Source organism: Boleophthalmus pectinirostris, unplaced genomic scaffold, assembly GCF_026225935.1.
Source record: "Boleophthalmus pectinirostris isolate CB_2022bp ecotype Guang Dong unplaced genomic scaffold, ASM2622593v1 HiC_scaffold_18, whole genome shotgun sequence".
In the NCBI taxonomy this organism is placed as follows: domain Eukaryota; kingdom Metazoa; phylum Chordata; class Actinopteri; order Gobiiformes; family Gobiidae; genus Boleophthalmus; species Boleophthalmus pectinirostris.
Window position 1 is genome coordinate 27,254,776 of NW_026571133.1, and position 24,815 is coordinate 27,279,590.

Consider the following 24,815-nt stretch of genomic DNA (forward strand, 5'->3'; position numbering starts at 1 on the left):
ATCGCTCGGCAGTCAAGCCTCTCCTGCTTTTATCTGCTCCCCTCTCCATGCTCTATTCCAAACAAAACACATGTATAAAAAGCAGCGCCGTACTCAGACATGTCAGTGGTATCGAGTGTAGAGATGTCCCTGCAGTCACAGCGGTCAGGCGCTGGCTGCCAGCGGAGAGCGTCACTGCGTAGATTGCGCCTGTGAAGCAGCATCAACATACAATTGCTGAGGAGGGGGAGGGGGGTTTGGGGTACTGGACATGGGGGAAGGGGCTGAGGTTAGGGATGTGTGCATTCGTCGGAGTGTGTCTTTTGTTAAGGTGACATTATTTTTTTCTTTCAGTTCAAGTCATGAATGAGCACTGCCTATCCAGCTGCTGCTTGGTGTCAGCAGCACTGCATTTAATCCAGGGTAAAAACCAGAAATATGGGTGAATTGCGGACTCTCCAAAGGTCTGAGAAAACATAAAATTACAGAAAAGTGTTTACATAGTCTATAGTATAGAATATGATGAAAGCATGCTACAGTGACACACTTCTTGCCTCTCATACCCTTTTCAGCACGCCACAGTGGTCTAGCACGCATCACTGAACCTCCTTACAGCCGGCATTGCAGCCAGGAATTTAACTTCAATAACAAATTCACATCCATTGTTGCAGTTGTGATTAATAGACTACCGGTTGCTTATTCAAAATAACAGAACTGTAGTAATAATAACACCAAATGTAAGTGTGACTCCACCTTCTAGTGTTACTGTGATTTAATACGACAAAAAAGAGGAAGCTTGTCGTGACTACTTCAAAATCAGTTGATCTGGAATCCGGTGTGAATACTTTTGAATCATGGCACTATTAGGCAGAGACATCTATGGAATGCAGTGATGCATTATGCATGGCCTATAAGACACAATGAGCAACGGTAACATGTGAATGTCCACAGAAGAGGTGAAGCCATTACTTTTGCCCAAATTAGAAAAAGTGCCCAAGGCCCATTGGGTGCTGGGTGTGGTGTTTGGTTCAATGGGGAGATGGGGGTTTCCCCAAAGTTGAGATTAAAACAGCACACCTCACAGAACTGCAGAGCTCACCTCTAACCTCCAACTCCCACAAGACCTAAACAACTACCCCCACTGCATACATCACTGTCACATAATAGATTATGGTCTTTATTTTTTTGTATAAAGAAATTATAATTGCATGTATCTGCAACACAAAACATTATACTTCAAATAGTAACACCGGTGACAAAACTGCTTTTCATTTAATAGCTAACTTCACAGCAGAACATTATGTGCTAATGCAAAGGGCACTGAAGTGTTAACAGTGCCCCTAGTCCAAAAACACCTCATAAGGCCAGTCCATTACTGCAAGTACAAAATAAGCAGCACTTCAGAAGCATGGCTAGAAATGTGCAGTCTCCTTCAAATGTCTCCACTGAGGTGTTAAACTGATCCCATCTCAATGTAGAAGTAACACATTCACTGTGACAAGGAGGAGCCATACAGCGTATACAGGGAAAGAGTTTAATTTCTTCACTGGATTCATTACTCTATTCTTATTTTTATTTTACATCATATAATGAGAGTCTGACAGGATAGGATCCCTATCTAAACTAAATGTCACTTCAGCACAAAATTCAAGGTTAAAACAAAGCTTCTATTCAGTATGCATTCACAACAGATTTCTTATTTCCACCCAAACCTTATCTAAACTCATTACCATTGATAAAGAAGCATGAATAAAGAATTAAAGAACTTTAAGAAGTAGGCGTGCTTTGCGTAATCAAGTTAGATATATCTCGTGTTTCCAGTTTTTTTTTTGTTTTTTTTTTAACCTTGTCCTATTTACCAGCCAGCAAAATTGACAACTCTACATAATCCTTTACAGCTCTAAAGGGAAATTCAGGAGCTACAAATGTCTGTAACTTTAAAGTGGCACACAGCCAGAGGTTTAATGATTTGTCTGCAGCTGGTGAATGATCATACAGGGATATCCTGTTGGAGCCAGTTCCCGCAGCGTCCCTCAGGCACTTGCTGACATGATTTGGACTTCAGTAACCGGCCAATCAGATTGATCGGATCTGGGTGGCACCTCACGTCCAATATGACAAACAGATGTCAATTTGATGAGGCACAATAATCAATAAAGTTCAAATAACTAAAAGACACCGGGTGCATTTAGGTGAAGAGATCATACGCACCTATAATCAAAATCATTTTCAAAGTATAAAACAAAACAGGCTTTCCAAAGCCAATGAAAATAAATTAGAGCCCATGTATACTGAGATGCGAGGCTGCATCGTGTTATAAACGAAGTTTGACCCTCATGTGACACCATATTAAAACTGGGCCTCAATGTTGACCAATGTTATTGCTGTGAAAGACCGACCACTTGATTAATGCACACCAAATCTAAACCTCTTTATGACTCCTGTTTCCAAGTGTTGTCCTAAATTTAAGTTTAGTTTTTTTTTTATCAATTAATTAATTTATTTATTTTTTCAAAAGAAAAAAAAAAGAGGTCTTTGGCCATTTAACGCCAACCTATTTAATTCTGCCATTTTTCATAAAATTTAACGCTGAACCAATGTCAAAAGTACAATTTAAAGATCGCAAGAACTCATTCAGCCTGTTCCACAAAGATATATCCTACTTTCGCTACTGAGCGAAACTTTATAGTGCAACAAGTGCAACTGAGCACTCCGCTAAGGCACGCACGCATGTGAGCCGTCAGCAGAGCGTAAAGCAAAATAAACGAAGCGTCAAAGTTTAGCCTATAAAATTAGTCTCGTCTTTGACTACACCGTCGTGTACTCACCGTCCGTGGCTTTTCCTTGTTGTCCCACAGAGCAGAAGGTTACTGTAGTAGGAAGAAGAAGCGTGGGATTGGCTAGTTGCTTTCTCCACGCAGCATGGCGGCTGGTCTAGAGGCTGCTGCATTCAAACCTTGATACCATCAGGCGGGGGAGGGTGTTCGTGCAGGCTGCGGGTGCAGTGCTCCCAGAGATGTGTCTATCTGACGCCTTTCCCCTGAAAAGAAACCAAACAGCACACACTTGAGATGTAAGCTAACCTAATTAAACTTGCCTACATTGTTACAAAATATATTTATACAAAAGGCCTACAAAAATTGACAATATGATATTTTGCACCCTGAAATTTTAGTTTCCCCATTATGCTCTGGAGGCCACAGTTGCAGGTCAAAGGTGATACAACGTTTTGCTAGAAGAAAAGTGACTCAGAAATAGGCTACAAGAATGCAAATAGAGTGGAGCGAAAAGACGGAAGTTCTTTGAGTCCCTATCCACCACATGCACTAACTATCACGTAATGACACCTGTCATGGCACTCTCAAAGACAATATTTGAAACTTGGCAAATTTGATAATCTTAACATAAAAAGCATAAACACTGAGGAGTTAACAGCGATACTCTTGTTTATTTTCATATCCTAGTTATTTGAGAGCCTGGCCCTGACATGTCTGGCGAGTCTTTAAAGGGGACAGTAGGCCTAAGTGCCTGAAATACTAAAAGCAGCTGGGTTTATCTTCCCTCTGTGAGATGATTACTAAGGGTGACAGAGGAATGGAACATAGATGTCTAAATAGGTCTCATATTAGGCCTATTTGTGAAATTCAAAATGTAACAGAGTCACATCTTAAACACACCTACTGTCATTACTACTATGCATTTCATTATCTTCATTGGCCCATGCACAGTCAATGGTCTATACCTAACTTTTTTCTGACACATTGGATATATTTAGAGTGGCAAGCTGGTGTAACCATGCAAGAAGGCAGGTCACAATTATTCACAACAGTCCAGGGCCAGCACTCTTCTTAGATCAGTCAGAGGAGATAGTTTGTGAGTTGAATGTTAGGGACAGGATTAACGCCTGCTGTGACTCAGGGTTCATGACCAATATGCAATGAGGAAATAGCCTACCCCTTTTCATATTATATTAACTGTTGTAGCTGTAGGAGTGAAAAATATTTTAACACCTGGTGGCTTATTGTTTCCCATCATACAGACATTTAAGTCAAGCCCACCTTAGTTTAAATTAGGTTATGACACCTGTCTCTTGCTATGTTTTTTTGCTACTTATTTAGAATTTTGCTATTATATTATATTGTGATGAGTGAGCTACTGTGCCCAAATAATTTCTCTTGTGGATCAATAAAGTTTGTCTAAGTCTAACTCTAAGTCTATATCCTACATAGTTACAGTGAATCAGTCTCTCATTCTATTACTGTATTTATTTTGGGCTCGTAGGTATTTTTATGTTCTTTAACAATGGAACATAGTATTATCCATATTAACATTTGTGCAATCATAACAACAGAAACAAGAAGAACAAAAAAAAAAAAAAAAAAAAAGTGAGGACAATGAGTAACTGTTGTAGCTTGGTAACCTAACTATTTTAATTTATAAATGTTGAATTTTACCATCGGCCTATTTGTTAGGGACAGATGGGACAAACTTTCCATAAAAATATGTTCACTTGTGCTACTTTTTGTTTAATGTGGATAGGCTCAGTAATTAAAAATATCTATAAACCATAAACAAACTTGCATTCTGAGAGTAACACAGCAAATAGTCTTGCTACCATGGATTGTGACTTTTCTCCAGATCGATTTTAAACTATAGGTACATAAAAACTGTGGAGTAGCGTCATCTAGAGACAAATACACTTCTGTTATAAAATGGTATATTGTGGCGCCCCCCAGTGTTCTTTACAGTGCAATGACACTAATCCCCAAAAGCAACACAGGCAATCACATAGTCTGTATGAATTATAATTGTATAACAAGGTGGACTGTTAGGTAAGGCCATGACCACCATGATATTTAATATTTTATTTGTAAAATTCAAGAGCTCAAATGCCCAAATTCACAGGCCAATAGATAGCGCCCCTTTGATCACATGTCCCCGTCGGACCAATGGTACAATACAGATTATTTCTCCACCGCACCCTGATGGCGGATGGGCGGAGCGACGGAGAAAAGACAACTGCAAAGATAAGCTCCACATAAAATTTATCTAGGGTCGGAGATCAAAATAGTAAAGAATTTGTGACTTCTGCGCTGTGCACTGTTTATATTTCATTTATTGATAAGAAGGTAAGTAAAGCCAAGGTTTGTGTTACATATGTTTTTGCAGAGGGCTTGGTTGGTCGCAATATGGCTCGCGTGTTTTTATGTTTGTACCAGTCTTTTGGTTCCCCTTACTTGAGGTTAGATCACTTCGGTTTTATGTGGCTGTGCGTAGAGAGACGATCGTATTTTATTGTATTCCGACTTTGCACTTTTAGTTTCCATTTAGAAGCCGTCCTTATGTTGACCATTGAGTTTACTTCAACATGTTCTGGTTAGCTAACATACGTCTCCGCTGTGTTTGCCCCAGCAGCACAGGGCAGGTCAGGGGTTTGTTGATTTTGTTGTTTGCAGTGCCCGGGGTGTTTGCGATAGTTTCACCCACCCCTGGGGTTACGAGGCGCATTTGACTGGTCTGGGTGTGTATTGGATGTCCCGCCAGCTAGCTGCGAAAATCGAGCTGGGATAGGCTTACTTCATAATAGGATAATAATCATTACAAACCAGTGTAGTTAAATGTCCAGATGATTCTCAAAGAAATAACTTTCTGCTCAGTAGACTAGTCACCAAAAACATGACTGATGCTCAAACCTATTGGCTGACAAGACTGTGCCCATCTCTCCAGTGTAGGCCCATTTAACCAGCCTACTGATGGATGATGATTGTATTAGTTTATTTTCTCTAGGCGTAACAAACAATGAAACATTATCTCAGCAGATACCACCAGTTCAGTTTGTTTTCCTCCTCCTTGTCCTACGCCCACTGCCCCACTGCAGTGCAGCTGTAATACTGTGTTCTTCTTTTGAGCTCTTGCATCCTGCTAATGTGAGAGTTTTACCTGCGTTCTAAGATTACCCTCATAGCTAGAAATATTGGGTTGTTTATAGGGTAGCGAAATTCATGCCTTAGCCAACAGGACTAATTTGTTCAGTTGTGGGAGCTGCTGTTTCAGAGCGGGGTAGCCTATTATTGGTATGACTTGCAAGAGCCGGTTAGGCCATGTCTGGTGTTACGCTAATTCAACTTTGTCTACACGGGCCTTGATAAAGTGGATAATGCTATTTTCGAGTCAGTAGTCTCATTGTCAGGAGAAACATATAGTGTCCAATCAGTCAATCAGAATTATTATGAATAGCCTCCACGCCAAAAATCCATATACCAATTGCAGGAACACAACTGGTAATGCCCAGTTGGATCTGATTTTATTACTCCCTCAACACTGAAACAAGAATCAGAGGTGGACATTTCTCGGGTAACATATTTTTGGCACCACATCCTTTTCTGTTAATGTTGGAAAAGATTTTTCGACTGTTTTACAGGGAAAAAAAGTTTTCTATTTGGCCTTATAAAATTTTGTATGTTGTGGAGAGCAGATATCACCTTTATATTCCCTCATAATATGTCATGATATTTTTTGCACTTGTTACATTAGTAGTAGCCTATTCTATTCAAGTGTCCATTAAAGACAATGCTGCATTTTGTCTTTTATTATACAAAGCCAAAGATGTTCATTTTGTCTTCTTATGTACCTGTAACTTCTTAGGTTCTTTTTAAAAACAATGCAGTAAGGTGTATTTACCTTGTTGACATATTTGGGCTGCTAGCTGCAAGCCATCTTCAGAACTGTCATAGGGGTTGGTGCTGACGTGTTGAATATCAGCTGTTGTTACTTCCTGTAGGAATTATTTCCAGTTTTATACTGTCTGTAAGGAAATGTGCCAAATTGTCACACTTCCCAGGCTTGTTAAAATGTCTTAAAATCACATATGAGATGCCATAGCTGCATGATGTGGGCTTTCAGCTGGTGTTGCATAACTTCTGTCTCAGTCCCTGTGTTTCCATGGTAATGTTTGGTGTCCATGGTTACCCCTCTTCAACATTCAAGTTCAGCCCGGACGCCCACACTTTTGAGCTGAGTTAAAAAGGTTCAGAAACCATAAACAGGATAGCCTGCCTGACAAAGTCATGAAAATCTGAGAGAGCATGGAAAAAAATATATGTATGTTTGATGACCATATGCATCCACGGTTTACAATATAATCTATAGTCACTGCGGCTCTCACCCACCAGACAGGAATTATGAACGAATTGCAAATTCCCTAATTTCTCTTTCCTCAACAAATTTACAGGCTGATAGATCACCTATTTTACACCATTTCATTTAAAATTAAATGCTGTAAAGTAGATAATCCAATGGTGTAAAACAGAAATTATTTTTGCCTCAACTGTTAATTTGGTAGGAAGCAATTTTCAGATGCTTTCCGAGTACATCTGCACTCAGCTGGGTAGCGCTATCAGCACTTAAAAGCACATAAAGATTGTATTTCCTCATTGATTCTGAGGTTTAATACAGGAAGACCAGCCCTTTTGTGCAACGTTTGCATCAACACCAGGGACTCTATTCTTCAAATGTTTTTTGAGCTTGTAATTCAGTAAAATTTAACAATAGGTTATGCATTCTCAGCATGCACGTTAACTGTTGTTATCAACATGAACAAACACAGCAGCCTCAATTGCTTTCTTTCATTCTTTCACACTGTCTAGATGTAAATTCCTTCAGCAAACTGCTGTGCTGGCTAATTTTGGCACACATGACAAGGACATGTTTTCCTAGAATAGGATAGTTGTCTCATTGTAGGGGTAATATGTCACAGGTTCCCTGAAATAATATGTTTTTGACTTTTTCAGACAAGCAAGAGTCTAGACTATTGTCAATGCAGTTCTGACTGGTAAAGTCTGGCTTTGAAAGCACTCAGTGTGAACTGACTCTGGATGTTTCTGCTTCGTTCCTTGGTTGTCATGGTAGATCTGACTGAACATTTGTATTGATGCAGACTAATGGACCGCAACAGCTTTTGCCAAGACATCCATTAACAAAATATGGCACTGTTGTTAGTTAGATGTCTATTTTTTTTTTTTTTTTCATCAATGAGTTCAGAAAAAAGTGAATGAACAAACATTGTATCAATCTGTTTTATTGTAACGCTGCAGGAGGACAAGGCAGGATGAACGGAGACTCTGGTGCAGGAGTGGTGACAGCCCCTCCTCCCACTACAGCGCCACACAAGGAGCGCTACTTTGATCGAGTGGATGAGAGCAACCCAGAGTACCAGAGAGAGAGGAACATGGCCCCTGACCTCAGGCAGGACTTCAACATGATGGAGCAGAAGAAGAGGGTGTCTATGATACTGCAGAGCCCGGTTAGAACTTAGCACTTTGAATTATCTATATAGCACTACTACACTGCCTTACTATTTTAACTTTTCTAATATGTGATACATGTATTGTCACTAACACACACCAGGCTTTCTGTGAGGAGCTTGAGACCATGATTCAGGATCAGTTAAAGAAAGGCAAGACGCCTACTAGCTTGCTGGCTCTGCAACAGATCGCAGACTTCATGTCCACAAGCATGCCCTCCATATACCCTGCTGCTCCACAAGGAGGCATGGCTTCACTCAACATGAGTAAGTACATACAACAGTATACAGGTGTCAGTGCCTTAAATGCATTATTTGCTGAAGTTTGGGCATTTCTTTGAATTAATTATTTGAAAGCTTTGAATGCTTTTTTTGTCTCTGAAAAGGTTTAGGGATGGTGACTCCAGTCAATGACCTGCGTGGCTCAGACTCCATTTCCTATGATAAGGGTGAGAAGATGCTACGCTGCAAGTTGGCAGCTTTCTACCGGCTCACTGATCTTTTTGGCTGGTCACAGCTTATCTACAACCATCTAACAGTAAGACAATTTTAAATCACATCATAGTGAGCATTGAACTATGTTTGCTTAACAAACCCTTTAACTTGTACCAAATGATTAACTCTTATCCTAAAGGTCAGACTGAATGCAGACCAGGAGCAATTCCTAATTGTTCCTTTTGGACTTCTGTACAGTGAAGTCACTGCCTCTAGTCTGGTAAGAATTAGTTAATTTGTAGTATACTTTGTAAAGACTTTGTAGTTTGTGTTTTATTACAAACAGGCTTTTTATTGTATCCTTTAGGTCAAGTTAGATCTTCAAGGTGAAATAGTGGATCGGGGCAGCACCAACCTTGGAGTGAACAAGGCTGGCTTTGTTCTCCATTCTGCCATTTATTCATCAAGGCCAGAAGTCAAATGTATTGTTCATGTGCACACAGCTGCAGGTGCTGCGGTAAGAAATGCTATATACTTTGAATAGTAATATCTGAATGTTGTCTTGTATGAATTTGTTCTAATTGTCTGGTTGCAGGTTTCAGCAATGAAATGTGGCCTCTTGCCTATCTCACCTGAAGCATTATCTCTTGGTGAGGTGTCTTACCACGACTATCAAGGCATACTACTGGATCAAGAGGAATGTGCACTCATACAGAGAAACTTAGGGCCCCAAAACAAAGTACATTTTTCAAAGTGTGTTTGTAAATGTTGAAAAGGAGCTTTTACTGTTACTTTCATGAGTTTTATTGCTTTGCCAGGTCCTTATTCTTAGGAATCATGGCTTAGTGGCTGTAGGTGAAACAGTGGAGGAAGCCTTCTATTACATACACAACCTGATCACAGCCTGTGAAATCCAGGTTAGTCTTATAAATGTAATTGTGTGTTTAAATCTAGCTCTTAGGCATTTTATCCTCACCATTTGCTCACCTTCCTTCATGTCATTTTGTGATTATATATTCATTAATTTTTCTTATTTTGGCTTGTTTATTTTGTTTCTGTCTCTTCCCGCTGTGTTTTTGTCATATGATTTTATGTAGGTGCGAACGCTGGCCAGCGCTGGAGGGCCAGACAATCTTGTCATGCTGGACCCTAGCAAATACAAGTCACGCCCACGTGTTCCAGAGGTAGAGGGGGATGGGCCATCTACTCAGCCCAAGTGGCAAATTGGGGAGCAAGAGTTTGAGGCTTTCATGCGAATGTTAGATAACCTGGTAAGAAAAATATTAGCACTTGTGTTTGTATCCATATTTGAATTCAAGCTAACTATGTTTTTAATCTTTTTAATCATCTTTAGGGTTACCGGACAGGCTATCCTTATCGCTGTCCTGCTTTAAGAGACAAAACTAAAAAGTACAGTGATGTGGATCTTCCCTCTGGTCACGGTGGTTACTCCTATGGGGAGGACAGTGACTCAGGGGCCCGCTCCCCACTCAAACACAGCTTCCAGCGCGGCCAGCGCGACAAGACTCGCTGGCTCAATGCGGCTGGCCGACCTGACGAGCCGTACGACGATGGGCCAGACGGCAGCAGCCCCAAGTCCAAGCCAAAGGTGTGGACGAACATAACACATGATCACGTCAAACCCTTGCTGCAGTCTCTATCGTCCGGTGTCTGCGTGCCAAGCTGTATAACCAACTGCTTGGTCTGTGCCTACCTTATTGTTCATAGTATAGAAAAAATTACAGCTACCTCGGTAGTGCTAAGGGTAAATGGTCGGCATTATGAGGCTTTGAGGATACAGAGAAACAACAACAAACAACATTCAGGATACAGGAAATGGCAAATCTGTTAGTTATAATTTTAACTAATTGTTTATTCACACTGAAAAACGGATCAATTTTTGACCCTCTTCGCGCTCTGCCTTCCGTCTCCAGTTGCGTCATGATGCCAGGCCAGCTGCCCACAGCATGCCTCACTGCATGTATGGTAGTCCAATGCACTGTTGTTGATGTTTTTCCCCAGAGGAGCGGGCAGCAGGGGTGTGGCATGAGTTCCTTGAGTGGGCAAATGTTTGGAGCCAAGTTACTTACTAAGTTTTTAACTCACTTCTGAATACACATTCACGGTTTTAATTCTCAGTGCATTTATGTTAAAACAAAATAAGTTCCAAATCTAATAACTCATTAGAAGTGTAGAGACTCACCTAACTCACTTATGTTTAGACATTCATTCTTAGAATTTGTGTTTTTTGTGAGGGTTTTATTTTTATTATGATGGGAAAAAAAAATGTTTGCATGAATGAGTATGCTGAAAAAGAAAATTATGATCTGATTGTGAATCTCCTGTTGAAAAATTAGGAAATGTCAGGCCCTCTGTGAGTATATCGTGTTTATATGTCCATCACACATTGATCAGACTGGCTCGGCTACTTCATCTTGAACCCTTTGCTCATGTGGCTTTTGGTTTCACAGCCAAGCTCAGAGTAAATACAAGAATGATGATGCTTTTCTCAGTGAATTACATGCCTTATTTTAAAGATGCTCTGAACATTTTGCATGGCAGCTGATAACCTGCTTTATATTTTCACCAGCAATACTATTAATTTGGTGCAAAATCTGGGTTAATTTCTGCTGAGCATTACCAGGTTCACAAAATCTTCCTGATTATGGAAAGAGTAAAGATACAAGTTGTGTTTGTACCACTGTGGCTGTCCCACAGCCAGCGAGTGCCAGTGTTGTGTTTCTTATTTATCTCTGTCGTCTTGTTGTTGTGTATCAGCCTGGAAATGACTTTGGTGATGCCAGCTCACCCTCACTGCCACTCTCGCTTCGTAAGCAGTCTGATTGTCTCAGACAGCCATCCTTTTTCCACTCTTCACCCAGCACTGCCAGCTCTACACTTCTCTATCCCCCTCTTATGTTGTCCACCCTCTGTGTGCTGTTTTCAGTTCATCAGTTAATCCACTAGTCTTTTTGATTCTTGGATTCCTATCAATGATGATGACAACTGTGACTTTTGTTGTGTGAAATGAGTATAAAATACTGTAGTATGTGGGGCTAAAGAAATGATCTCTTCTGCTTGATACACCTCTAAAAATTCTTAAGTATTTCAGATTTAACTAACATCTGCTGCTGGGCATTTAACTTATTTAACATATATCAAGAAATCATCACCAAGGAATGCACTTGAAGGTTTGATGGGTAAAATGCCACTTTAGTCATAAGCTACAAGAGCGACAGATCATTCACATTTTAGATGTATCATCATCATTGGTCCATTGCCTTACATTTATTTTGTTTTCCAGGTCATTTTACACTTTTTTAGTTCAGCATGTTTTTTTTGTTTTTTTTACTGTAAAGCCTGCATAATATGTTTTTTAAAAAATTGCTGCTCAGCTATAAAGTCCTTGGCTTGTTAGATATTAACAATTCATATTTTGTTGACAGTGGACCAAGGAAGATGGAGTTCGTCAAGCTGCTGTAGCCAATCAGTTTATTCCCCTCAACACCAACCCTAAAGAGGTTCTGGAAATGAGGAATAAGGTAACCATATTTTACTTTAAAATGCCTTCTGACTCTTATTTGAACTTTAGGAAATCAATTTTTAGTCCACTCTTTAAGATTTGTTATATTTCTATAGATTCGTGAACAGAATTTGCAAGACATAAAGACGGCGGGTCCCCAGTCTCAGGTTCTTTATTCTGGATCAGTGGTGGAAAGAACCTACATCCAGGTCAGTTTGCACACACAAAATAAGTGTTTTTTCTACAGACTATTTAATATTTACTTTGAAGAAACAGTGATATAATAGTGATCATTCAATCTATAGGATACCTTATTGGGAGTAAGACTAGAATAACTTTAATGTAACCTAATGGTGGCTTAGAGCATAGAGACCTTTGTAACTGACATTATTCTTTAACTGCAGACAAAGTCAATCTGGCAGGTGAGTAATGTGTAAGAGGTAACTGCAATCTGCTCTGACAATTTGCCAGCTCAGGTTATGCTCATATTCATACACTGAAATTTTATTATAATATAATTTTTTCTAAAATCTATTTTTCCATGCATGAAATAATTTTCTATTGAGAACCTTTTTTATTAGGATATTCTGAGTTGGCATGTTTACTTCCATCCATAGTCTCCCATTGAAATGTACCCAAATAGCTTCAACAGATAGAGAAGACATCAGTAATGTGTCTAAAAATCAAGAACGTATAACTATACATTTACAGTGCATATTCCCATTATATTTCCGCATCATTACCATTTTTTTCTTGTAGCTTTTAATTTTGCATGTACGTTCATGTCTACAAACTAGCATAGTATGTTTTGTGGTTACAGAGGTGGAAAGAATATTAAAAGGTACTGTTTTTTTTAGAAAAAATTAAGAATTATCTTATAGGCATTTGAACCACAGCATCTTTGTTTTGGATGTGATAAAGTTAAGTTTTTAACTTGAATTTAGTGTGTGAAGACTCTTTCCACCTTTGTATGGTGAACTTGGCACATGCGGATGTTCACACATTTCCACCCCCCAAAAATTCATTTGAGCATATTATGGTACCTAAGAGCTGGGTTTTTCCCTTCACTGGGTTTACTATTGCAGGATGCCCCTCTGTCTGACTGTACAGATACTATTGATGGCCTTGATGTGTCCGAGGGGTCCTATAGTCCTGCTAAATCATTTAGAAAGGTACTTACTGTCACAACCAGTCCTTTTCACCTGTAATGCACATCTCAAAATATTTCACTTTTGAACATTTTTGGAAAAAAGAAAAATGCAATTTGTTTTGCCTTTGATTTTTTTAAGTGATAAAATATGCTTATGCTTTCAGGTTTTCAGACATTAATCTATGAACAATAAAATGTAGTGCAAGGAAAAGGATTTTTTAAATAGCTTTTTAGTGCAATTTATGGTCTACATTGGTGTTAAGTATGCCGTCTATTCAACGTCTTTTTCACTGTCATTCCTTTGTGTGTCCCGAAGGGGGAGTTGGTGACTGCATCTAAAGCCATCATTGAAAAGGAGTACCAACCCAAGGTTATTGTCAGTAAGCAGGGTCCCAATCCATTCACCAAACTCACTGACCAGGAGCTGGAGGAGTACCGCAGAGAGGTGGAGCTCAAACAAAAAGGCCTTGAAGGTAACAAATGCTTTAGACAATTAATATATGTACTTTGTAAGACAATGACTGGTTTTGAAGGGATATTCTGTGATGTTATGTTTTGCATGCTCACACACACATTTACAGCCTTGGCAAAAGTGAATCCCAAGGAGGGAACAGCCTCCACCTGTCTTGGAGCTCTCCTGACCTCCACAGCAGCGATTTCTGAGTCAGTTTCGCCTTGTGTACCGTCTGCCAATGACTCTCCCAGTTTAGATCGGGTGGCTCCTCCCCCTGCCACACCCGCCTCTGAGCAGGACTTGTGTGCAGATGGCTTAGGGGAATCTGCAGATGATGTTTTTGCTGCAACAGAGGAGGAAGTACGTGCTCTCGAGTCCCCCCAGAAGGAGTTCCACAGTGCCGTGCTGCGGGCCCTCAGCAGGGAGCCTGTAGTGGTAGATGCGGCTGAGGCGGTGCAGGCCACAGGTACACAGGAAGGAGTGGCGTGCTGCTAAACCTCCCCTCCCCTCCTGCTCAGCCCTAGTTCGTCTCACTACATGCCTCTGCGCTGGGACTCTGCTGTATGCTCTCCTTTCCTGGGGGTTGGGAGCCTGCTGCCATTGTCGTGCTTTATTCTCAATCTCATTTTTCCCTTCCTATTTCCATGATGTCTTCTCCCAAGGCATCTATGCTAAGCAGATCACTACTCTGCATTTTGATTGGACAAGGAGCTATGACGAAAGACTTTTATTTGTCGATCTGTAAGCCACAAACCTCCTGAAATTTATTTTGTTTATGTTTCTAATCTAAGTAGTAAGTTTCTACTCCTGAGCTCATCCAATCAGAGCAATCCCATGTATGGACATAAATAGTGGTGTCACCTTTTGCTTTTTTCTAACCTTTCCCAGAGGGAGATGTTAGTGTCCTCACTGGTCCTCACTATATTTTCCTCCAAAAACATAACGGTGGTGTGCGCGCTTATTTGCTTCTTGGTATTATTTGTGAAAATGTTTTCTAGCAACCTCAATCGTGATTTTATGCTGTGTCATCTTTAATCTGATCAAGCTTCCTTCCCATGATTTGGTGTTTCATTATGTTGCAGTGTTGTGTTTCCCAGGGGTATAACATGGGCTAAAACCTGTTATCCAACACTTTCCCTAAATCTTTTTTGTTTTACATACTTGTATAAAGAAAGTCATAGTCACTGTGTTGTCTGCATTTTTTATATTCAGAGCAAACTGAGGAACCGGAGGATGAAGCTAAAGAGTTGAAGGTTGTCTCCACTCCCCCTAGCACCCCTGTCCGAGCAGAGGAAGGTATGTTGACCTGAAAACAGCTGCCACCTTTGGATGCATATGGGAATGCGAAGGCTTCTATCCTTCCATCTGCCTGTTTGCCTTGGACTCTGGTCATATTGTGGTTTTGTTTAATTTAACTACAAGTAACTGTAAGATGAGTAATAAAAGACCAAGAGGATTATTTTCAGTTTCATTCATGCATACTTGTGGCTTCAACTTGAAAGTCTCTGGAAACGTTTCTTTGTTTCATTTTCTTTCCCCCTCTTGGTCTTTATTACAATTGGATTACACCTCCTTCATTAATATCCACAAAATACTGCAAATATGGTTTGTAATAATAAAAAAGGAGTCAAGGTGTAATCTAATGGACAAAATGTTGTGAATTAACATGCCACTTGGTGTATGGATTATCATCCACACCATCACTTTCATTCTTCATATTTTTCAGACTTATTAAGAATGGTTCTCAGCCATTCTTTTCAAATCTCCTGATGTCTTTTTTTTGGCCTTTGCATTTAATTCAATGCTTGTGGTTTTATCTGCATCCGACATTTGTTTCTACTTGTGCTTTTTCTTCTTTGTGGCTGCGTTTACAATCAGGAGATGGAAATACAAAAGAATACCTGTTGCCATAGTAAGTACGTACTGTTCCATCTGCCTCATCACCCTCTTATTAACCCTTCACCTGTGTGTGGCCATCTCCCCCTTTTCTGTGCATGGCTAAACCGATCCGTACTTTCTACTAAAACTGGGTGTCAAGCTGGCCTCTCTGAAACTCGTGCTGTTGATGGGGATTATTTCGGAACAATGTTTGGTGTAATTCAGGAACAATAAATAATAAAAGCAATCGAATCTTGACTAGTTTCATAGAGCCAGATGATGTTCAGGATTAATCCCTGCAACAAGCTAAACTAAATGCCCTGTATTTTCCTAACAACTAACCACTTAAGACACAAATATCACCTATCCATGTAAAATGATTATTTATATTTGTGTACACACGAACAATTCAATGTTTTCTGTCTTGGTGATTGTTTGTTTTACAGATGAATCCTTTACCAGGTACATCAATAATGTGTGGAAATGTGGCTTTAATATATCATATCATAATATAATATATCATATCATAGCTCAGATTTGCTGCTTTTTCTTGAAACCCCCCACTTGGCTTGTTATGTTTTTATTTTGAAACATTTGTTGAATATATATACTTTTATTGTTAAATGCCTGATTAATTTAAGTGAAAGTAAAAGACTAAATATCTAGACATTTGTCACTGTAACTGCATTTTATTAACCCAAATTTTAGCTTTAACTTCTATAATTTGTGAAATTGGGATTGCTACAACTGATGCTGTTGAACAATTTTACACCTTTCTTGTGCTCTTTACTCACTGTCCATTTTACTGAATGTTTAGCCATGTTTGTGTTTGTACACAGGCTGCAAATGAACAAGGGAACTGCACTGATTAGGTTTTCCCTATTTAAGTAAAGGTAAAAGAATGCAGTGTGATTCTCTCATTTGATGATTATAGTGTATTAACATGGTAGGAGGAGGAGTTGGACATTGGTGATGGAGTTGTTTTTTCGCTTCTAACATAAGGGTTGCATGAAGACATTTGCACTTGTGTAAAAGCATTGCTTAATGTGAGAGCTGAAAAGAATATCTCCCAGTAACGTACAATGTGGTGGGTTTCTCTTTGAATGCTTTGACTAGTGCTGTAATAACAGTTCACTTCTTTAGTTCTATTAAATCAATAACTTTTTATTTCTCCTCCAATCAGAGTCCTTGCCAGACCAGACCTTTAAAGATGAGAGTGATGCTGCCACCCTGAGACAGACCCTCCCTGATCTGACCCCTGATGACCCCTCTGATGCTACAGCTCCCCCTGCTGAGGACTCTGCAACAGCTGCAGAAGATGCTGCCCCTGACCCAGCTGCAGAAGATGCTGCCCCTGACCCAGCTGCAGAAGATGCCGCCCCTGACCCAGCTGCAGAAGACTCCACCCCTGCTCCAACCGACATGGCCGAGGGGGAGGAGCTTGCTGAAGGGGAACAGGAGGGCGATGACTCCCCTAGCAAGTCCCCCTCCAAAAAGAAAAAGAAGTTCCGTACACCTTCCTTTTTGAAAAAAAACAAGAAAAAGACCGAACCATAGCTTTGAACACCTCCATTTACATTTGCTCCCTGCAAAATGTCACACTTAACAGTTAAGCTTTTCATTCTCATCTATGATTTTTTTGTGTTAGCGTGTGCCAACTTTGTATACAATGTATAAACCTAATTACATAATGGTTTTTGATATTGGCTTTAAGTAGAGATGCATTCAGTCCATCCTGTCTAACTGCTTAATGCATGTTTATTAGCACATTTTAACTGTGGTTTAAGGATTTTAACCAACTGTTTTATTTTATATCAACTGTTGTAACCACTAGAATGTAATGGGATTGTAACAGTGTTCAGTGAACAATGAATGGATCTTGTATCTTCATTTATTGGTAACCCCTTGCAGTTGAAAGTAAACCCTTTGGGTGGATTTTATTCACCAGGTATATCTAGCCATCACAAAGTTACAGTTAATGTCAGTTTTATTCAGTAGACATTTTATCAATGCCTTAATGTGACATGTTATGACCACACCATTTACAGACAATGAGCAATAAAGCAAAGTGATCAAGGTTTGTGTCGAAAGTGATGCTGGATTATGTATTGGAGACAAGAGTGAGTTTATTTTAGCTTTTTGTTTTACACTGACTTGTAAACAGTTCTGTTGATAACATGCAAATATATTTAATTTTTATTCCTTGCCTTGTCATATAATTTGGAATGATTGTGGATTAGCTATTGTCTTGGACTCAAACCACTTCGAATAGCCATTACAAAAAAGATTAATAGCACTTTTTTATAACCATAAAAAAAAATCATGGTTCAACAACTGCACGTACATTCACATTCAAATCTCCCCTATTTGCTGTTTTAATCCACTAGAGCAGCCAGCTGTTGCTTTTGTTTTCAGTAATCAATAATGTGAATATATAGGCCTACTGTGACTTATTTATGCACTGTGTAGAAAACTGAACTCTTTACCTTTTCTAAATTGTTTTCAACGATTATCAACTCACAGTATCACAATCATATAGGTCAATCATGGTTTCAATGCAATGTCTGAACTGTTTTAATGTATCTCATTGTACTATATACTACAACATAATACTTAAATGCTCCTTTGCCATGGCTATGTTTTTACAACCATAACTAAACACTACTTGAAAATAAGATGGTATGTGTGTTCTTTGTGACTTAGTTATGAGAAAGAAATGATTAAAAGCTATTTTTAAGAAAACATGAATAATACAGGCTAAGTAAATTAAGCTTGTGTTGTCACTATTGCTCCCAAACACTGGAGGCGCTGTGATTGGGTTTTACGGCGGAAGTTGCTTCTTGCTTTTGACCCCCTCCATGCTGTTTGGTTTGTGGCAACTAAGGGAAAGCGTGGATTGAAGAGATGCAATTGTTTTGTTAAAATTACTAAATGCAACACTGCACGTCACTTCATGATATCTTCAAGACGGACAGAACAAATACTTTTCTAACTTCGTGCAAAGGTAAAAAAAAAAAAAAAAAAGTATCTTCCGCTTATATTGGTTTGTTTAATACCAGTTCTTATACATTTAGAGCAAGTTGTCGTTTTAACATTACATTTTTGCTGCAGATGGGCAAGCCTCTTAAAAAGCGGAACCTCGCCGACAAGGTTCGCAAGACCAAAACTTCTACTGAGATAAAGAACAACCCTTTTGAGGTGAAAATTAATAGGAAGAAATTTGATGTTTTGGGAAGAAAATCCAAACATGACGTTGGCCTACCAGGGGTTTCACGTTCCAAAGCCATCACAAAGGTAAAGCATCTATAATGTCAGAATTAGCCTACTTCGTGTGCGCAATAACTTTTCTTTGTTGCTCAAAATATTTTCAAGAAGATTCTTGTAGTGAACAGGCTCGCCTTGCCACAGATGGCCTGGAGGAGTCACCTGCTTGTCTCCACGGACCTGCGGCGGGTTCAGACTAAACTGACTGAGGATACATACGAGTTTTAAAGGGGTGCAAAGACCGTATTCTTCCATTAACTGTCATTATTTGATCTGCCTAAAATGAGGGTTCAAGCCTTTTAAAATTAGGTTGCAGTGCCCCCTTTGGCACCCCTGTAGACCCGGGCCTGCCATGCACATAAGTTTACTTTCATATTGTGGGACATTGCAGGCAAAAAACAATATCATCTTAATGGAGACAAGCAAATGGTGGAGACCATAAACGTTACTTGGTGCATCGTTAAATAGAATAATGCTAATTCTTGTATTCACACTTGTTTTTCTTTTAGAGAAAAGAAACTCTTTTAAAGGAGTACAGACAGAAAAACAAATCAAATAAATTCATTGACAGACGTTTGGGAGAGTATGACTCCAAGATGGCCCCAGAAGACAAAATCCTGCAGAGGTTTGCCATGGAGCGACAGGTCAGTAATGTAGTTTAAAATGGTTATTTTGGCTTTTGGAGTTACTATTATTTTACTAAATATATCCTATTTCCTTGCAGCGTACCCATGATAAGAAAGATATTTACAACTTGAATGAAGAAGAGGAGCTCACTCACTATGGACAATCATTGGCTGAAATTGAAAAATTCAATGATGCTGTTGGAAGTGATGACGAAAATGAAGAGAAGGGTCTATTGTCAGGTGTTAATTAAATTGTGGATGCATGATTATTCTCACTCTACTTGACCATTTTCTCAGCTAATACCTTGCCTTTCCATAGCCGAACTGACTGCTTCGCACTTTGGTGGCGGTGGTCTTCTCAGAAAAAAAGGTTCAGGGCAGCAGCCAGATGATGAGACCACTCAGAGAGCCAAATCCAGACAAGAGCTCATTGAAGAACTCATACAAAAGTCCAAACAGGAAAAAGTAAGCCATTATTCATCTGAAATGTAGAATGTTGACTATCAATTAAAGGTTGACACATTGTGTATAATCAACTTGCATAGTTTTTAACTATGTTCTGACAGTTTTCCCTCATCATTAGCATACTCAAAGTTGTATTTAGATTTATGCATGTTTGAGCAGTCTTGCATTGTCCTGCAATTAAGACTTGAGTGCTCAGAACCTTGTTTCTCTGTATTTACTTGCATTTATTCAAAGTAAAAAAAATAAAAAAAAATAAAATATACTGCTTATTTAGGGTGAATGTGATTAAGGAGGTCTACAGTTTTTAATAGGAGGTCAATGGACCTGTTACTAGTATTAAGTTATCTTAAATGAAGATGAAGATTGCTTTTTACAGTGAAGAAAATGTAAACTTATGATCTAAGTATGTAAATAGCAATACTCAAATAAAAAGCTTAATGTGCTTTTTGTGTATGTTTGGCAGCGTGAACGGCAAGTGCAGAAAGAAGAAGCACAGGAGCTGACGGAAAAGCTTGACCAGGAGTGGAAAAGCATTCAAGCCTTGATGGTGAAAAAAACTCCCAAATCTGATCAGACTGATAAACCAGAGGAGAAGCCAAAGGTACTATTTTAACACACAAACAAAAACAGTTACTACAGTGTCCGAATGAATTATGCGTTCATTTATGTTATATTGTTTCAGCTTGATGAGTATGACATGATGGTTCGAGAGCTTGGCTTTGAGATGAAAGCTCAACCATCAGAGAAGTTGAAAACCCCAGAGGAAATTGCCAGAGAGGAGAGGGAGAAGCTTCAAAAATTAGAGGTGTGTATTTACAGATGTGACCTCACTTTTCCTTATATTTCACAATTATCTTTGTCTTCTGTATATTTAGGCTGACCGCCTGAGGAGAATGTTGGGAGAGGAAGCAGGTGATGGTGCGCAAAGACAAAGTCGAGCGCACTTGTCGGCTGATGACCTAAACGATGGCTTTATTCTGGATAAGAACGATAAAAAGACTCTGGCATATGAGGTAGCAGGACTTATACTTTCATCGCTTTCATTTATTAAAGGTGCACTGCATAACTTTTCGGGTGAGGGGCTAAACTAAAAAATTTAGGCATGGCAAAGATTAAGACATTTAATTACAGGGGTTTTCTTAGAAATACTTAGATATCCATTCTGTGAGCAGGCTCACCTCTTTGTAGGTGTTACCTATATATTGAACTGTTTTCACCATTGGTATGTCTCCATGGAGATGGATAACTTTAATGCCATTCTCAAGCCAACTTTCTTAGGCAAACCAAATGCTCTATTTAGACCAAGTTACCTTTAATGTAAGCTTCTGTAAGATTGTGTTTGTCTGCACAGGATGGAAAATGGAATATCTCAGAGGAGAATGAAGGACAGGAAGTAGGCAATGACTATGATGATGATGAGAAACAAGGAGATGGTGAAGAGGATCAGTCAGACGCAGATGATGATGATGCTGAGGAGGCAGATTCAGATGAGGGAGAAGTGGGTGACGAAGAAGAGGATGATGGCAGTGATGAAGTGGAGGAGGAGGATGGTCACTCAGATCTAGAATCTGAGCAAAGCACTTCAGATGAAGATGAAGAAAAACCCCCAACGGAAGAGATCAAACCAAAAAAGATTTTGAGCAAAGAAGACTTGAAGGCCCAGAAGGAAGCTGCAAAAGCTGAACTTCCATACACATTTGCTGGTGAGTATTGAGTTAAAAACTGAAAGTATTCATTTTAAAATTCCAGTGATGAATCAAACTGATTCTTAATTTTAATTGATTTTTAATCTTTTACAGCTCCAGAAAGTTATAAGGACCTAAAAGATTTGCTTAGTGGCCACTCTGGTGAAAACCAGCGCATTATTGTGACTAGAACTCAGAAATGTAACCACCCAAGTTTAGCTGTAGGAAATAAGCTGAAATTGCAGGTATTTTTCTCTTAAAAGTGTAATAATTAATATGTTTATAAGGCACTTGCTCAAACACATTTGTTGAAATTTCCAGAAACTATTTGGCTTTTTGTTGGAGTACATAGGAGACTTGGCTACAAAAACTCCCCCTGAACTGACCACAATTGATAAGCTCATACCGTAAGAACACTTGGTTATTTTACTCAACTTTGTTTAGATAAAATGTTGACTGTATTTAGTTTCTTTGTGCAGGGAGCTGTACGGTCTGTGTCAAATGTTTCCTGAAGCAGCCTGTAAGTCAATGCAGACCATCATTGGAGATGCAACTCACAACATGGAAGAAATGCTTGAAGGCAAAGGTTATGCTCCTTTTCCAACACTTGACATGGTATGAAACCTATTCTATGTTTTTGCATATATTTTTCTTCAAATGCTTACAATTCTGTCTGTTTTAGCTTATTTACCTGAAGGTGACAGCACAGTTATTTCCAACGTCTGACTTCAGACACCCTGTCACTACTCCAACACTGCTGTATATCAGCCAGGCTTTAACGAAGGTATACAAAAGCTTGTACTTTTGTTTTTATTGTAAAGTCCTAACAAATTTATAAGTGAAAGTTTTTTGTTTGGCTCCGCTCAGTGTCCAGTGAGAACTCTCCAGGATGTAACAGTAGGCCTTGTGCTGTGTTGTCTGGCAGTGGAGTACATCTCTTTCTCAAAGCGGTTCCTGCCTGAACTTGTAAATTTCCTTCTTGGAATTCTACATGTAGCTGTCAAAGAAAAGAATTCTCTTGGTAACCACTGCTAAAATCAAAACCTCAGTCACAAAAACAAAAACAATCAAATAACATAAAAACATATTAACCACATGTTGTCTTGCAGGCTATAAAGTGGTACCACCTTTTAGGCCCACTGGGAAGCACAGTGATCTTCTTGTGTTATCAGACCCAGAGTCCTGCAGGAGCTGGAGTCAGAGCCCCATTCCTCTGTCTGCAGCCCTTCACCAGGAGTTTAGCAGTGAACTTGATAAAGACCACCACAGGTAAACCTTTTGTTATAATAATGAGCGTGTTTTCTTTCAAGTGTGTAAAAGGATAGGATGGAGCATAAGCCTGTTTACCTGGCCAGACCGTGGCTTATTGCTGATTGAAGCACTTGTGCGATTGTGATGAGTGGCCTGCATGCTTTCACACAGCAGCTGGTGTGTGGGCACAAACCAAACAACTCACTCCAAACAAGCCTTGCTGAATCGTAGGCACTCTGCATGAGCGTACATTTATATTTGTTCTCCTCTATAATTAAGAACCAGTTATACCCCTCAATTCTGTCATCTACAGCTTTTATCCAAGGATGCTTTACTCAGAAAATCAGTTAACTATACTATTTTTGTGTAAATTTAGCTGTCCTTTTAACTGTCCTTCCTTTTTAACTGCCTGTTTAAGGCACTTAAACAACTTTCTGTGACTGGCACCTTGGTGTCTAGCATTCCCTCAGGCGTCACAGTGACAAACATGGACATTCAACTCTACGCAAAGATCCTTGTTGGGGTAGTCCACCAATTGGTAGTCCACAATATTATGCAGGCAATGGGCTCTGTTGATGCAGACAAATACGATATTTGATTTTTAGCACAAAAAAAAAGTTAGATATCCCTATATTGTTTCTTTGATGCCAAGGCAACAGACAATCTGATTAGACTGAATTTAGAAGTGAACATTTTTGTTTTGCTTTGCAGATTGTCCTGTTTATCACTTTGTTTGGACCTAGTGAAGAGGTGCTCACTGCTTTACAAAGACCTTCCATCCTATAGCCACATCTACAGACCTCTCAAAACACTTCTCTCTAATCATCTCCCTGTGCAAGCGTTACCAGAAGTATTGCATGTAGGTGTCAAATGGGCTACATATAAAAGTAGAAATACTTCTCGCTCGTTGTTTTGTATCTCCTTTGTTCCTTTGGTGTTTTTTAGACTCTTCACAGTGACATCCTAGATGCTATTAGTGCCACGATGACTCACACTCCTTTAGTCTTTGAGAAGAAGAAGCCTATTCCTCTGAAACTACTAACGCCAAAGATAGTTGAAATGTAAGTGGTGATTCAGTAACTTTTTCGTTTTAGGTATTCTTCGCTCAGCCATTTCAACTTTTCTTCTCAGACTGGACTATGGTAAGAAGCATGGCAGCACTCGAGAGGAGCGGGAGAAGGAACGTCTCAAGCACAAGTATAAGAAGGAGTTTAAGGGGGCTTTGAGGGAAATCAGGAAGGACTCGCGCTTCCTGGCCAGAGAGAAGCTGAATGATGTCATGCGAAAGTCTTACCCATTTGACATTTACTTGCTTGTTTTCTAATGTCGTTCAGTTGTATTGATTCTGTCTTGTCCCATCATCCCTGAACTTGTTTCACGTCTTATTTTTCAGGGACATGGAGAGAAAGAGAAAGGTGAAGGAATTATTAGGCAGTCTGGCCACACAGGAGGGAGAGTGGAAGGCCCTCAAGAGGATGAAGAAAAAATGAGATGCAAAATGTCACTTTTCATGCAATGCCCACCTGAACAGAGGTTTACAAGATAATAGATTTTTTCAACTTGCTCTAACTTTCTACCTGGATACATTATTTACTAAGTGAATAGTAATGTTTATTACAGAAGTGTTATGTCATTGAAAATGCAAAACACATAAAATCTTAATAACCAAACCAACTAAAGTCTAGTTAGCTTTTTAAAACGTCTCTTTCAGTGTCACTTTAAAAGGCTTGTCACCTGGCTCAATCAGACTCGCACCTGATTTATGCATTTGCTGAAACCCATATAAAGTTAATAGAGTTATTT

General features: G+C 39.4%; 2 protein-coding genes across 12 annotated transcripts; both read left to right on the forward strand.

The window, feature by feature from the left end:
- The first annotated feature begins 4,965 nt into the window (after positions 1 to 4,965).
- On the forward strand, positions 4,966 to 17,925 carry add1 (adducin 1 (alpha)). Of its 11 annotated transcripts, XR_008632175.1 has the most exons (18): positions 4,966 to 5,108; positions 8,073 to 8,281; positions 8,386 to 8,548; positions 8,668 to 8,819; positions 8,916 to 8,996; positions 9,084 to 9,233; positions 9,312 to 9,455; positions 9,535 to 9,633; positions 9,814 to 9,987; positions 10,071 to 10,325; positions 12,163 to 12,258; positions 12,356 to 12,448; positions 13,706 to 13,862; positions 13,971 to 14,309; positions 15,056 to 15,139; positions 15,722 to 15,755; positions 16,561 to 16,614; positions 16,905 to 17,043. XR_008632175.1 is itself a non-coding variant. In XM_055153645.1 (17 exons), the coding sequence occupies exons 2-17, from the start codon at positions 8,087 to 8,089 to the stop codon at positions 17,276 to 17,278; spliced, it is 2,643 nt and encodes an 880-aa protein (XP_055009620.1). In that variant the 5' UTR covers positions 4,966 to 5,108; positions 8,073 to 8,086; the 3' UTR covers positions 17,279 to 17,925. The 11 variants fall into 11 exon arrangements, 10 of the variants coding, with proteins under 10 accessions (XP_055009620.1, XP_055009614.1, XP_055009615.1 ...); XM_055153645.1 differs by lacking the exons at positions 15,722 to 15,755; positions 16,561 to 16,614 and adding an exon at positions 13,325 to 13,411 and having other exon boundaries at positions 16,905 to 17,925; XM_055153639.1 differs by lacking the exon at positions 16,561 to 16,614 and having other exon boundaries at positions 15,722 to 15,759; positions 16,905 to 17,047.
- Positions 17,926 to 18,565: 640 nt separating this feature from the next.
- nop14 (NOP14 nucleolar protein homolog (yeast)) lies at positions 18,566 to 24,682 on the forward strand. Its single transcript, XM_055153636.1, has 19 exons — positions 18,566 to 18,725; positions 18,833 to 19,015; positions 19,495 to 19,629; positions 19,710 to 19,851; positions 19,931 to 20,076; positions 20,540 to 20,677; positions 20,759 to 20,881; positions 20,952 to 21,089; positions 21,428 to 21,779; positions 21,876 to 22,006; positions 22,083 to 22,168; positions 22,241 to 22,376; positions 22,444 to 22,545; positions 22,629 to 22,782; positions 22,871 to 23,030; positions 23,724 to 23,871; positions 23,958 to 24,073; positions 24,144 to 24,299; positions 24,406 to 24,682. Exons 2-19 carry the CDS (start codon positions 18,833 to 18,835, stop codon positions 24,500 to 24,502), a joined length of 2,643 nt encoding a protein of 880 aa, XP_055009611.1. The 5' UTR covers positions 18,566 to 18,725; the 3' UTR covers positions 24,503 to 24,682.
- The last annotated feature ends 133 nt before the right edge of the window (positions 24,683 to 24,815 follow it).